Below are 16228 nucleotides of genomic sequence, written 5' to 3' on the forward strand. Positions count from 1 at the left end.
ATGTCGTTTATCAAAAGGCTCTCGAATAAGTAGTAGAAGATTGCTTCACATTACTTGTCCAATTTAGTTAAATCTGTGTGGAATATCTCTGGTGTTGAAATATATGTTGTAAAATGCTTCTATTAGCTTAGTTTTTGCATTTTAATAATTACATTTCTCTCTATTTGTTTTGTGGTTTTTGTGTGCAGAATACATTTTTCTTAACACATTCTATTTTGCTAACATCAGTTATTAACCCGGGGGAAGCCGGGCAGTACAGCTAGTGTAATATATAAAGTTGAATGTGTGTGTATGTCCGGGATTGGCATTTGCACCGTTGCAGCTACAGCCACAAAATTTTGCACAGTCACACGTCTGGACCCCGAGAGCATCATAGGCTATGTTGTGAGGCGAAATTTTAACCCCGCGCGTTCCAATTCACCAAACAATTTTGCCCCTATCTACGTAATGGGGAAAAAGTGAAAGGAAAAGTGTTGGAGGCAAATTGACAGCTGCCAGATGTGAACAAGGGGGACTTAAAAAGTGTGAGCGATGGCGCCAAAGAGTATATACCGTACAGTTGCTAAGGTGGTGCCCCGGCAAGGGATACTCACCACACACGGGGATATAAACACACACAAAATGCGCCACACACTACCACGTGCTTGAACACATATACCACCCTCAGCACACATTTCAGCACACATACACCAACCTTGCCACATAAAAGTCGAAACACAGAAGTCGCCGCTCAAAACTCGCCACATGCAAAACTAGGCTCACGCAAAACTCGCCACACGTGCAAAATCCACCTCATGGAAAAATCACCAGACGCAAAACTTGCACACGCGGAAAAATTGCCACATGCACAAAAGTTGCAACACATGCAAAAGTTGCCTCACACAAAACTTGCACATACTCAAAACGCGCCACGCGCAAAACTCGCCATGCGCAAAACTTGTTGCACACAACTTGCTAAACTAACCTGTCACATGCAACTCGACACACAAAAAGTTGCTACACGCATGTCGCCACACAAAACTCATCTCACAAAAGTTGCTACATGCATGTAGCCACATGCAACTCAACACACACAACTTGACACATGAAACTCGCCCTAAAACACACACGTCTGGTATTATCCTTCAAAAATAAAAATCTGATTAATAAGCAGACAAACTACAAGAGCAACAAATTACCATATAGGAAATACGGCAGCTGTCAGTCACATGACCTGTCTATTATGTGTAAGTGTGAGCTAATATATACTGCCAGGGGGCAGGGCTTCCTGTTGGCTGGAGATTTATCAGGCTGCCAATTTAGCTTACAAATACTGAGGTAAAAATACTGAACAAATAACGTGTGAACACGGTCTAATACAGGAGGAGATGACATACAAATATATACTATATATATGGGCTGAAAGGTGGCAGATGAGGTTTAACAATGATAAATGTAAGGTTATACACATGGGAAGAGGGAATCAATATCACCATTACACACTGAACGGGAAACCACTGGGTAAATCTGACAGGGAGAAGGACTTGGGGATCCTAGTTAATGATAAACTTACCTGGAGCAGCCAGTGCCAGGCAGCAGCTGCCAAGGCAAACAGGATCATGGGGTGCATTAAAAGAGGTCTGGATACACATGATGAGAGCATTATACTGCCTCTGTACAAACCCCTAGTTAGACCGCACATGGAGTACTGTGTCCAGTTTTGGGCACCGGTGCTCAGGAAGGATATAATGGAACTAGAGAGAGTACAAAGGAGGGCAACAAAATTAATAAAGGGGATGGGAGAACTACAATACCCAGATAGATTAGCGAAATTAGGATTATTTAGTCTAGAAAAAAGACGACTGAGGGGCGATCTAATAACCATGTATAAGTATATAAGGGGACAATACAAATATCTCGCTGAGGATCTGTTTATACCAAGGAAGGTGACGGGCACAAGGGGGCATTCTTTGCGTCTGGAGGAGAGAAGGTTTTTCCACCAACATAGAAGAGGATTCTTTACTGTTAGGGCAGTGAGAATCTGGAATTGCTTGCCTGAGGAGGTGGTGATGGCGAACTCAGTCGAGGGGTTCAAGAGAGGCCTGGATGTCTTCCTGGAGCAGAACAATATTGTATCATACAATTATTAGGTTCTGTAGAAGGACGTAGATCTGGGTATTTATTATGATGGAATATAGGCTGAACTGGATGGACAAATGTCTTTTTTCGGCCTTACTAACTATGTTACTATGTTACTATGTTATATACAGGAGAGATGACACACAGGTATATACAGGAGGAGATGACACAGGTATATACTATATACAGGAGGAGATGACACACAGGTATATACAATATACAGGGGAGATGACAGAAGGAGATGACACAGATATATACTATATACAGGAGCAGATGACATACAGGTACATACTATATACAGGAGGAGATGACACACGTATATACTATATACAGGAGCAGATGACACACAGGTATATACGATATATAGGAGGAGATGACTTACAGGTATATACTATATACAGGAGGAGATGACACACGTATATACTATATACAGGAGGAGATGACATACAGGTATATACTATATAAAAGAGGAGATGACACATAGGTATATAGAGGAGGAGATGACATCATGATACAGCAGGTATATACTATTTACCGGAGATGACATACAGGTATATACTATATATAGGAGGAGATGACATACAGGTATATAGTATATACAGAAGAGATGACTTACAGGTATATACTATATACAGGAGGAGATGACACATAGGTATATACAATATACAGGAGGAGATGACATACAGCAGGTATATACTATTTACAGGGGAGATGACATACAGGTGTATACTATATATAAGGGAGATGACAAACATGTATATACTGAGGGGAAAATGAGAGGTGTGAGGTGAAAATGAGGGGTGTGAGGTGAAAATGAAAAGGTGTGAGTGCAGAATGAGAGGAGTGAGGGAAAATAGTGAAGTGATCGGAAAATGACAGATGTGAGGTCGAAATGACAAGTGTTAGGGGGAATGAGAGGAGTGAGGGGGAAAATGAGAGGTGTAAGGGGGAAAATGAGAGGCATGATGGGAAAATAAGAGAAGTGAGGTGCTATAACTAACCACAGATATTTACTATGCCCAGGCAACGCCGGGCTCTTCAGCTAGTCTATAGATTTATCTGGATAGATATATCTATTGATCAGGGCCGGACTGGGACTAAAATTCAGCCCTGGCATTTGAAGTCACACAGGCCCACTTGTCACATGGTGACTGTATAATATCTTTGTACACTTTTAGGTTACAAGAAGTGAGGGGAGTGTAACACGACTATATAACATATAATTACAGCTGTATCCAGCATTACAGCTCAGCCCCCATAGAATGTAATGCAGCCAGTCCCCATAGAATGTAATGCAGCACAGCCCCATAGAATGTAATGCAGCACAGTCCCCATAGAATGTAATGCAGCACAGCCCCATAGAATGTAATGTAGCCAGTCCCCATAGAATGTAATGCAGCCAGCCCCCATAGAATGTAATGCAGCCAGCCCCCATAGAATGTAATGCAGCCAGCCCCCATAGAATGTAATGCAGCCAGTCCCCATAGAATGTAATGCAGCCAGCCCCCATAGAATGTAATGCAGCACAGACCCCATAGAATGTAATGCAGCACAGCCCCATAGAATGTAATGCAGCACAGCCCCCATAGAATGTAATGCAGCACAGCCCCATAGAATGTAATGCAGCACAGCCCCATAGAATGTAATGCAGCCAGCCCCCATAGAATGTAATGCAGCACAGACTCCATAGAACGTAATGCAGCCAGTCCCCATAGAATGTAATGCAGCACAGCCACCATGCAATATAATGCAGCGCTGCCTAGCCCCATAGAATGTAATGCAGCCATGTCATGTAATAATAAAAAATAAAAAAACACTGACTCTACTCACCTTTCCTCTTGCCCCGCGCTGCTCCTGGCTCCGGTCTCAGCAGCTGCAGTCTGACCGCCCGGTCACACAGCAGGTGCGCGATGATATGACGTCATCGCGCACCCGCAGTGTAAGCGGCAGACAGAGCGGGGAATGATGGGAGAGGGAGCGACAGCAGACGCTCTCTCCCCATCATTGCATTCAACTGTACCAGCGTCTATGACACCGGTATAGTTAAATACAGGGGACGGGAGTGTGCCGACAGCGGGGGGAGTGTGCCGACAGCGGCACACTCGAGTGGCCCACTACTGCCATCGGCACTTCTGGCATTTGCCAGAACTGCCCGATGGCCAGTCCAGCCCTGCTATTGATACATGTATGGATAGTGTAGGGCGCGTGTCCACTGTCCGGATTACATCCGAATTAGCTGCAGATTGGATGCTGCGTACTTGTAGTCCCATTGGATGATGCCTGCACACACACCCCAAAAGACCCCCCGCACAGCCCCACACACATCCGAACAGCCCGCAGACCCCGCCCGCACACATCCAAACAGCCCGCAGAGCATGCCCGCACACACATACATGCACACAGTCACCGCCCACACTCTTCCCTCCTGCCGAACTACACCGTTTCTCGGACCCACATCCGCAGCAAAATTGCAGACCTTTTTTACATCTGCGGTTTTTGCTGCAGATGTGGCCGACTCAATGAAAGTCTAATGGTGCAGAAACGCTGCAGTTCGGCACAAAAGGTGCGGCTTTTTCCGCAGCATGTGCACAACTAGTCTGCGGCTCCCATAGACTTACATTGGTTGTGCACTACACTGCGGATTTGATGCAGTTCTGTGCAGCAAAAAACCCTGCGGATCTGCAATCAAATCCGCAACGTGTGCACACAGCCTTAGCATTTAGTGAACCTAGCAAAAAAGCCAAGCAACAAACAAGTGTGGGATTGCACTTTTTTGCAATTTCATCGCACTTTGAATTTTTTTCACATTTTCTGTTACACGACATGGTAAAACCAATTGGGGCCGTTCAAAAGTAGAACTTGTCCCGCAAAAGATAAGCCCTCACATGGCCATATTGACAGAATAATTATGGCTCTGGAAAGAAGGGGAGGGATAAATGAAAAAAGCTCCAGGGGTGAAGGGGTTTAGAAACATGGATATGGACATATCTATGGAAATAGACATATCTATCTATCTTTCTATCTATCCATCTATCTGTGTGTAATGGAGTGTGGGTTGTAATGGAGTGTGGATGTAAAGGAGGAGGTTGGACATATGACATCACAAATCTTTTTGAAGATAGAGGAGGGAGGGGTTTGGGTGTGTTTTGGAGTGGGTGTGGTAGGTTCGGGCTTAGTGGCCAGTGCAATGCATCATGGAACTTGTAGTATTAGAGCACAATAACTCAGGAGAAAGGAAGTTGTCGATTAACCCCATGAGAGCTGGATCCAGCACTGAAGATTCGCTGCTACAGCATGATAAAAGGTAATATTGCTAAAATAAACACAGTGGATGTTTTCAGTGGCACATAATAGCAAGATTTATGAAAAAAATGTATTATACTGGACAACTTCTTTAAATGTCGCAAATACATTTCAGAGCCATGTCCTTAGTCATTGCAATAAGGGACAATAATACACCACTGTGTACACCACAGTAGGTAAGTGACATCATTAAAGAAGAATTGACAAGAATACTTAATTCATATGTGTTTGTAATAAAACACAAATGTAAAATATTGCATTGAGATTGATAACCCATTCATACAGTTGAGGTACCTTCACACTGAATGATATCGCTAGCGATCCGTGACGTTGCAGCGTCCTGGCTAGCGATATCGTTCAGTTTGACAAGCAGCAGCGATCAGGATCCTGCTGTGATGTCGTTGGTCGCTGCAGAAAGTCATAGTAACATAGTAACATAGTAAGGCCGAAAAAAGACATTTGTCCATCCAGTTCAGCCTATATTCCATCATAATAAATCCCCAGATCTACGTCCTTCTACAGAACCTAATAATTGTATGATACAATATTGTTCTGCTCCAGGAAGACATCCAGGCCTCTCTTGAACCCCTCGACTGAGTTCGCCATCACCACCTCCTCAGGCAAGCAATTCCAGATTCTCACTGCCCTAACAGTAAAGAATCCTCTTCTATGTTGGTGGAAAAACCTTCTCTCCTCCAGACGCAAAGAATGCCCCCTTGTGCCCGTCACCTTCCTTGGTATAAACAGATCCTCAGCGAGATATTTGTATTGTCCCCTTATATACTTATACATGGTTATTAGATCGCCCCTCAGTCGTCTTTTTTCTAGACTAAATAATCCTAATTTCGCTAATCTATCTGGGTATTGTAGTTCTCCCATCCCCTTTATTAATTTTGTTGCCCTCCTTTGTACTCTCTCTAGTTCCATTATATCCTTCCTGAGCACCGGTGCCCAAAACTGGACACAGTACTCCATGTGCGGTCTAACTAGGGATTTGTACAGAAGCAGTATAATGCTCTCATCATGTGTATCCAGACCTCTTTTAATGCACCCCATGATCCTGTTTGCCTTGGCAGCTGCTGCCTGGCACTGGCTGCTCCAGGTAAGTTTATCATTAACTAGGATCCCCAAGTCCTTCTCCCTGTCAGATTTACCCAGTGGTTTCCCATTCAGTGTGTAATGGTGATATTGATTCCTTCTTCCCATGTGTATAACCTTACATTTATCATTGTTAAACCTCATCTGCCACCTTTCAGCCCAAGTTTCCAACTTATCCAGATCCATCTGTAGCAGAATACTATCTTCTCTTGTATTAACTGCTTTACATAGTTTTGTATCATCTGCAAATATCGATATTTTACTGTGTAAACCTTCTACCAGATCATTAATGAATATGTTGAAGAGAACAGGTCCCAATACTGACCCCTGCGGTACCCCACTGGTCACAGCGACCCAGTTAGAGACTATACCATTTATAACCACCCTCTGCTTTCTATCACTAAGCCAGTTACTAACCCATTTACACACATTTTCCCCCAGACCAAGCATTCTCATTTTGTGTACCAACCTCTTGTGCGGCACGGTATCAAACGCTTTGGAAAAATCGAGATATACCACGTCCAATGACTCACCGTGGTCCAGCCTATAGCTTACCTCTTCATAAAAACTGATTAGATTGGTTTGACAGGAACGATTTCTCATAAACCCATGCTGATATGGAGTTAAACAGTTATTCTCATTGAGATAATCCAGAATAACATCCCTCAGAAACCCTTCAAATATTTTACCAACAATAGAGGTTAGACTTACTGGCCTATAATTTCCAGGTTCACTTTTAGAGCCCTTTTTGAATATTGGCACCACATTTGCTATGCGCCAGTCCTGCGGAACAGACCCTGTCGCTATAGAGTCCCTAAAAATAAGAAATAATGGTTTATCTATTACATTACTTAGTTCTCTTAGTACTCGTGGGTGTATGCCATCCGGACCCGGAGATTTATCTATTTTAATCTTATTTAGCCGGTTTCGCACCTCTTCTTGGGTTAGATTGGTGACCCTTAATATAGGGTTTTCATTGTTTCTTGGGATTTCACCTAGCATTTCATTTTCCACCGTGAATACCGTGGAGAAGAAGGTGTTTAATATGTTAGCTTTTTCCTCGTCATCTACAACCATTCTTTCCTCACTATTTTTTAAGGGGCCTACATTTTCAGTTTATAATCTTTTACTATTGATATAGTTGAAGAACAGTTTGGGATTAGTTTTACTCTCCTTAGCAATGTGCTTCTCTGTTTCCTTTTTGGCAGCTTTAATTAGTTTTTTAGATAAAGTATTTTTCTCCCTATAGTTTTTTAGAGCTTCAATGGTGCCATCCTGCTTTAGTAGTGCAAATGCTTTCTTTTTACTGTTAATTGCCTGTCTTACTTCTTTGTTTAGCCACATTGGGTTTTTCCTATTTCTAGTCCTTTTATTCCCACAAGGTATAAACCGCTTACACTGCCTATTTAGGATGTTCTTAAACATTTCCCATTTATTATCTGTATTCTTATTTGTGAGGATATTGTCCCAGTCTACCAGATTAAGGGCATCTCTAAGCTGGTCAAACTTTGCCTTCCTAAAGTTCAGTGTTTTTGTGACTCCCTGACAAGTCCCCCTAGTGAAAGACAGGTGAAACTGCACAATATTGTGGTCGCTATTTCCTAGATGCCCAACCACCTGCAGATTTGTTATTCTGTCAGGTCTATTAGATAGTATTAGGTCTAAAAGTGCTGCTCCTCTGGTTGGATTCTGCACCAATTGTGAAAGATAATTTTTCTTGGTTATTAGCAGAAACCTGTTGCCTTTATGGGTTTCACAGGTTTCTGTTTCCCAGTTAAAGGGAACCTGTCACCCCGTTTTTTGAGATTGAGCTATAAATACTGTTAAATAGGGCCTGCGCTGTGTGTTCCTATAGTGTATGTAGTGTACCCCGATTCCCCATGTATGCTGAGAAATAACTTACCAAAGTCGCCGTTTTCGCCTGTCAATCAGGCTGGTCAGGTCGGGAGGGCGTGGTGACATCGCTGGTTCTTCCTCAGCTTTACGTTGGTGGCGTAGTGGCGTAGTGGTGAAGACACAGCGCGCGATCTGCGCTGTCATCCCTTTCGTCGGTGGGGGCGGCCATCTTCCTGGGGCCGCGCGTGCGCAGATCGAGTGCTCTGCTGCACGGGGCTTCAGGAAAATGGCCGCGGGATGCCGCGCGTGCGCATTAGAGATCGCGGCGGCCATTTTCCCAAAGCCGAGTTTGCATCTCGGCTTTGGGAAAATGGCCGCCGCGATCTCTAATGCGCACGCGCGGCATCCCGCGGCCATTTTCCTGAAGCCCCGTGCAGCAGAGCACTCGATCTGCGCACGCGCGGCCCCAGGAAGATGGCCGCCCCCACCGACGAAAGGGATGACAGCGCAGATCGCGCGCTGTGTCTTCACCACTACGCCACCAACGTAAAGCTGAGGAAGAACCAGCGATGTCACCACGCCCTCCCGACCTGACCAGCCTGATTGACAGGCGAAAACGGCGACTTTGGTAAGTTATTTCTCAGCATACATGGGGAATCGGGGTACACTACATACACTATAGGAACACACAGCGCAGGCCCTATTTAACAGTATTTATAGCTCAATCTCAAAAAACGGGGTGACAGGTTCCCTTTAATATCCGGGTAGTTAAAGTCCCCCATAACCAGGACCTCATTATGGGTTGCAGCTTCATCTATCTGCTTTAGAAGTAGACTTTCCATGGTTTCTGTTATATTTGGGGGTTTGTAACAGACCCCAATGAGAATTTTGTTACCATTTTTCCCTCCATGAATTTCGACCCATATGGACTCGACATCCTCATTTCCTTCGCTAATATCCTCCCTTAAAGTGGACTTTAGACAAGACTTTACATAGAGACAAACCCCTCCTCCTCTCCGATTTTTACGATCCTTTCTAAACAGACTGTAACCCTGTAAGTTAACTGCCCAGTCATAGCTTTCATCTAACCATGTCTCGGTTATTCCCACTATGTCAAAGTTACCTGTAGATATTTCTGATTCTAGTTCTTCCATCTTGTTTGTCAGGCTTCTGGCGTTTGCGAGCATGCAGTTTAGAAGATTTTGTTTTGTTCCAATCTCCTCGCTGTGGATTGTTTTAGAAATGTTCTTACCTCTCATCTGAGTATGTTTTCCTGCACTTTATTTCGTCGATGGACTCCCTGCAGACATCGCTGAATCGGCGTGTGTGACGCCAATTCAGCAATGTCTTCACTGGTAACCAGGGTAAACATCGGGTTACTAAGCGCAGGGCCGCGCTTAGTAACCCGATGTTTACCCTGGTTACCAGCGTAAAAGTAAAAAAAAACAAACACTACATACTTACATTCCGCTGTCTGTCCCCGGTGCTTCTCTGCACTGGCTGTGTGCGCCGGCCAGCCGGAAAGCACAGCGGTGACGTCACCGCTCTGCTTTCCGGCCGCTGTGCTCACAGTCCGTGCAGGAAAGCACAGCGCCGGGGACAGACAGCGGAAGGCAAGTATGTAGTGTTTTTTTTTTTTACTTTTACGATGGTAACCAGGGTAAACATCGGGTTACTAAGCGCGGCCCTGCACTTAGTAACCCGATGTTTACCCTGGTTACCGGCATCATTGGTCGCTGGAGAGCTGTCTGTGTGACAGCTCTCCAGCGACCAAACAGCGACGCTGCAGCGATCGACATCGTTGTCGGTATCGCTGCAGCGTCGCTGAGTGTGAAGGTACCTTTACACACACACCCACCCACAAAGACAATAGAATTAGAAACTTGAGACCAACTATTCGCCAGCTGTCCAAGGCACCAATGAGCAAATCGGTGTCAAGCAGAGTACGCAGAAGCCATGGCATGCTTGGGGAACCTCCATGCCCATATTTTGCCAAATTACTCTGGCCATTTACGACTCCTGCATAGTGGGGTACATATTGATTAACCAAATTAAGCTACTGAAACAATGAAAGGGTGTTGGATGACTTCCAAGCCATAATTACAATCTTCCAAGCACAAAAGAGAAGAAATGGGGGGGAGGGGGGGATGAAAGAACATGTCTCAGGTTTCCACTATACTGGCTCATTACCATACTTTATTTTTTTGACAGAGCAAGACAGTTGCTCTCTTTATTTGAAATCGGCATTAAAGAAGCACTCTCATGATAGCAATACCGCAACACTGCTAGTCTAAGGGGGTCAGATTCCCTGTAGGAATGCTCAGACCTGACATCCATAATGTAGTTGTGCACCATCTTGCTGGAAAAACTCATGAAATTGCCATCTTAAGTGCATAAAGAGGGCAACGCATCATCATGTAGCAATTTCAGATATCCAGTGGCATTGAGGTTTCCATTGATGAAGAATGCCCCCACTATCTTTGTACCCTTTATATCACACCATACCATCAATTATGGGTGTCAGCTCCGAGCATTCCTACATGAACAGTTTCCGAGGAAGTGGATTGGTTGTCAAGGGCCAGTTGAATGGCCACCAATGTTTCCTGATCTGACCCCCTTAAAGTTTTATCTTTGGGGGTCATCTGAAGGCAATTGTCTATGCTGTGAAGATACGAGATGAAACAACAGTACTGGAAGCCTGTGCTAAGATTTATTTTCCGGTGTTGCTATTAGTGTGTCAAGAGTGGGAGAAGAGGGTTGCATTGACAATCCAACACAATGGGCAGCACTTTGAACACAATTTATAAGTGGTCATAAACTTGTAATTAACTCATAAAATAATAAAGTTACGTTAAAATCAAGCACACCATTGTTTTTTTTGTGAAATTCTCAATAAGTTTGATGTCACATGACCCTCTTCCCATTGAAAAAAATAAAGTTGAATCCAAAATGGCTGACTTCAAAATGGCCACCATGGTCACCACCCATCTTGAAAAGTTTCCCCCGTCCCATATTAATGTGTCACAAACAGGAAGTTGATATCACCAACCATTCCTATTTTATTTAGGTGTATGCTTATAAATGGCCCACCCTGTATGTTTTTGGTGACACTGAATGAACATTAGCATATTCACTCACATCACCTTAAGGCCATCCAAACACATCCAACTTAATAGAGGGAAGATGGATGATTCTATCCATACCATGTTTCATCTCTACTGAAAGGTATAATTGTGATGGGAAACATGATCATATCTCCTTTTTTGGACCTTCAGCGATCACTGCCTACTGCTACAGATTCTTTCTTCCCTTGGCATCAAAGACCTTGCCCTGTCCTGGATTGCCTCATACCTTTCCGACCGCACATTTAACGTTTCCCACTCCCACACCACCTCCTCATCCCGCCCTCTCTCTGTTGGAGTCCCTCAGGGCTCTGTCCTAGGGCCCCTACTTTTTTCCATCTATGCTCTTGGACTAGGACAACTCATAAAGTCCCACGGCTTCCAGTACCACCTGTATGCGGACGACACTCAAATCTACCTCTCTGGCCCAGATGTCACCTCTCTGCTGTCCAGAATCCCGAAGTGTCTGTCAACCATATCCTCCTTCACCTCTCTCTTCCTAAAACTCAATGTAGACAAAACCGAAGTCATCATCTTTCCCCCATCTCACGTATCCCCCCTACCTGACCTATCTATTATGATAAACGGCATCACGCTCTCTCCCGCACCTGAAGTCCGCTGCCTCGGGGTAACTCTCGACGCTGCCCTGTCCTTCAAACCGCACGTCCAAACTCTTGCCACCTCCTGTCGCCTCCAACTCAAAAATATTGCCAGAATCTGTTCCTTCCTCAGCCCACAATCTACCAAAACTCTTGTGCATGCCCTCATCATCTCCCGCCTCGACTACTGCAACACCCCCCACTGGCTCCCCATTCCCCAACGAATCCAGTTCAAACTACTAACACTGATCTACAAAGCCATCCACAACTTGTCCCCTCACTATATCTCTGAACTAATCTCCCAATATCTTCCCTCACGTAATCTCCGATCCTCCCAAGACCTCCTAGTCTCCTCCACAGTTATTCGTTCCTCACATAACCGCCTCCAAGATTTCTCCCGAATATCCCCCATCCTCTGGAATTCCATGCCTCAACACGTCCGACTATCCACCACCCTCGGCTCCTTCAGATGGAACCTGAAAACCCATCTCTTCAAGAAAGCCTACAGCCTGCAATAACCATTCTGCCGCCTCACCATCGCCAGAGCCGCCGCCTCGCCATCGCTGCCGCCTCGCCCCTACCTTCTGTCTCTTCCCCACTATCCCATAGAATGTAAGTCTGCAAGGACAGGGTCCTCTCCCCTCTGTACCAGTCTGTCACTGTAAACCTGCTTACTGTAATCGATATCTATAACCCTGTATGTAACCCCTTTCTCATGTACAGCACCATGGAATTAATGGTGCTATATAAATAAATAAATAATAATAATAAAAAAGATATCCTGAAAGTTTGGGATCTCATAATCTGCTAAGAGACCTAGCAAACCTCACAACCACCCCCCATATGAACTCACCAAGGGGAAGTATGTGGGCATAACCTTTATCTAGTAAAGTATGTGTGTTCCATTTTCCTAAGGTAAGCGCTTCCCTCCATAAAGATAAACCATTTCTCCAAATTCTTGTTTTGTACTTTTTTTCCATTATCCATTTTTATTTGATGTAACTGTATATACCGTATTGTTTTGTTCCCACTTTGTATCATCTTTGTATATTTTTTTATAAACACTGCTTACCTTTAATATTTATTTTAAAAATGTTATTAGAAATTTATAACTTTGAGTTTAAAAAATCTATATATAATTGTCTAAGGGGTACTTCCGTCTGTCTGTCACGGAATTCCCAGGTCGCTGATTGGTCGTGGCCGGCTGGCCGCGACCAATCAGTGACAGGCACAGCCCGGCCGCGAATTGGCCCCTCCCTACTCCCCTCCAGTCAGCGGCCACATAGGGTTTTAGCAGTCCGTTAAAGGAGTGCGTTACACTGCGGCATAACGCGGTGTAACGCAGTTCGTTAATGCTGCTATTAACCCTGTGTGACCAACTTTTTACTATTGATGCTGCATATGCAGCATCAATAGTAAAAACATATAATGTTAAAAATAATTTTAAAAAAATCATTATATTCTCACCTTCCGGCGCCTTTCCCGATCCTCGCGAAGCTCCGGTCCCAAGAATGCTTTTCGGCAATGACCATAGATGACGTAGTGGTCTCGCGAGATGATGATGTACCGGTCTCGCGAGACCGCAACATCATCACGTGTTATTGCCGCAATGGATTCTTGGGACCGGAGCATCGCTAAACGCCTGGGCTGGACCCGGGGGCCGCCAGAAGGTGAGTATATAACAATTTTTTATTTTAATTCTTTTTTTATCAGGGATATGGTGCCCACACTGCTATATACTACGTGGGCTGTGTTATGTACTGCGTGAGCTGTGTTATATACTACGTCTCTGTGCTATATACGATGTTGGCTGTGCTATATACTGTGTGGCTGTGCAATATACTGCGTGGCTGGGCAATATACTGCGTGGCTGTGTTATATACTACGTGGGCTGTGTAATATACTGCGTGGCTGGGAAACATACCACGTGGCTGTGTTATATACTACGTAGGCTGTGTTATATACTGCGTGGGCCTGTGCTATATACTACGTGGGCTGTGCTATATACTACTATACATATTCTAGAATACCCGATGCGTTATAATCGGGCCACCATCTAGTTATTTCATAAGAACAGTAAAGTTTCCTAAATAAAAGGGAACCTGTCACCCCCCCCCCCCCCCAGGCGTTTTAAACTAAATGAGCCACCTTGTGCAGCACTAATGCTGCATTCTGTCAAGGTGGCTCTTTTAGTTGGGGTCCCTGCCAAAGCTGAACTATCCTTTTTTAGAATTTGCCTTTCCTATCTGTAGTTTGTCAGAGGGGCATGTCTTTTCCCCCCTGACACAAACGCCTCCCAGCCATCACTCAGGGCCTCCGTGTGCCGCCTTCACTTCCTTCATTAACGTACCCGACGCCTGCACTGTAAGTTTTTTTTATTCGGGCATGCGCAGTTTGCACTGCCTTTCTACTCCCATCACATGATGGGAACTTACAGCGCCGGGACGTTAATGAAGGAAGTAGAAGCAGCGCACGGAGGGGCCGAGTGATGGCTGGGAGACTACAGGTAGGAAAGGAAAATTCTAAAAACGAATAGTTAAGCGTTGGCAGGGACCACAACTAAAAGAGCCACCTTGACAGAATGCAGCATTAGTGCTGCACATGGTTTCCCTTTTAATGAAAAACGCATGGGGGGTGGGGTGACAGGTTCCTTTAAACTTTTAGATTTGGAGCGTATTTTGAACATGTTAATTCTTATAACTAATCCTTCTTGTATATGATGTGCTCTTTTACTTTTATTCCTGTGTAAAGATGCAGTGTCTCAGGAAACAGAATCAGAAAGTGAAGAAAAAAATGAATCCATGTCTTTACATGATTTAAAGTTTACTAGCTGCAAAAAAGTAAGGAATTCCAAGGTGACTGTGGATAAAATGGACGTTGATATCGTTCTGCGTCCTCCAGGAAAAGAAAAGACCATTGATAAAATGCGAAAATTAAACAAATCTAAATCACCAAAAGACTGCAACCAAGAATTTGACATAGAAGTTAGTGACGATGATCTTTGGAGTCGACGCAGAAGTGAACGAATCTTTCTCCATGGAGCAATCAGTTCTCCATCTGTATTGGCTGATGTCGCTACAACAACAGCCCCTGTGTCTAAAACTATTCGCTGCAGCAATATGACTAGTCTTAAGAAGCGAAGGGAACAAAAACACAACTGTAAGGTAGGTTTAATTACTAAAACTGGCCATATATACGGTAGGTTTTTAAGTGACAATCACCAATAATGTCATGTATATGATGATGGAAAGCTGTCCCTGTCAACACTGTTTTTCTTATTGCCAATAAAATGCCAATAATGTGACCTTATGGAGATTGTTAAAGGGCTTTTCCAACACTTGACATTTAAAACCTATCCATACAATATTTAAGTGTATGATTGCAGGGTCTGCAGGGTGTAGGATTGCCCCAGTGTGGTAGTTCATTGAGGAGGAATTAGATACCGTAATTAAAGGAAATCTGTCAGTAGGATCAACCTTCCTAAGCTAAGCCGTCTATATGGGCATGTTGGTCATGGGAAGCTGAATAAAATGATACCTAGATATCTGCGATCTGATGTCTTATTCCAGAGAAATCCATGTTTTTCTTTATATGTACATGACCTCTTCCAGGCTATGGGGAGAATGTTGCCTGGAAGGTAACTCTACCTCCAGAGCTTATTTTACATGAATGGGAGTTACCAGACTGAGACAAGTAACTAAGACAGAACAGGAGAAATTAAATTTATCTTCTGGAGCTCTCCTGTATTGCAACAATATTACAACCTTCAGGGCAGGACTAAAACCAAAATTCAGCCCTGGCATTTAAAGTTATACAGGCCCACTTGTCACATGGCGAATGTGTCTTTATACAATTGTAAGTTACAAGAAGTGAGGATAGTGTAACACGACTATATAACATATAGTGTCCAGTATTAAACACTCGGTCCTAGTTGTTGTTTTTCGTTTCGGTACCAAGAAAAGTCGATACTTTACCTACATAACTGAACCATGTAGATTATACAGAGGATTCTACGCTCTTCATAGTGCTGTGGCCTCTACATTAGAGTTGAGCGAATTTATTCTGGTCCCTGCTTATTCGGCAAGCTATAGCGCGTACCGAATAAGCTACAGCGGGAACCCAGATACATGGAGCACACAGGCTGATCAGCGC

The 16228-nt window shown here is 44.1% G+C and overlaps 1 protein-coding gene across 5 annotated transcripts in view; it reads left to right on the forward strand.

Annotated features, from left to right (window-relative positions):
- Positions 1-16228, forward strand: part of TNRC18 (trinucleotide repeat containing 18) — a 672655-nt gene that overhangs the window by 433033 nt on the left and 223394 nt on the right. For all 5 annotated transcript variants that reach the window (XM_069733831.1, XM_069733830.1, XM_069733832.1 and 2 more), the window contains one exon: positions 14828-15240. In XM_069733831.1, coding sequence (XP_069589932.1) covers positions 14828-15240 — 413 coding nt within the window. The remainder of the gene's footprint in view (positions 1-14827; positions 15241-16228) is intronic.

This window comes from Ranitomeya imitator, chromosome 7 (assembly GCF_032444005.1).
Source record: "Ranitomeya imitator isolate aRanImi1 chromosome 7, aRanImi1.pri, whole genome shotgun sequence".
Taxonomy (NCBI): Eukaryota; Metazoa; Chordata; class Amphibia; order Anura; family Dendrobatidae; genus Ranitomeya; species Ranitomeya imitator.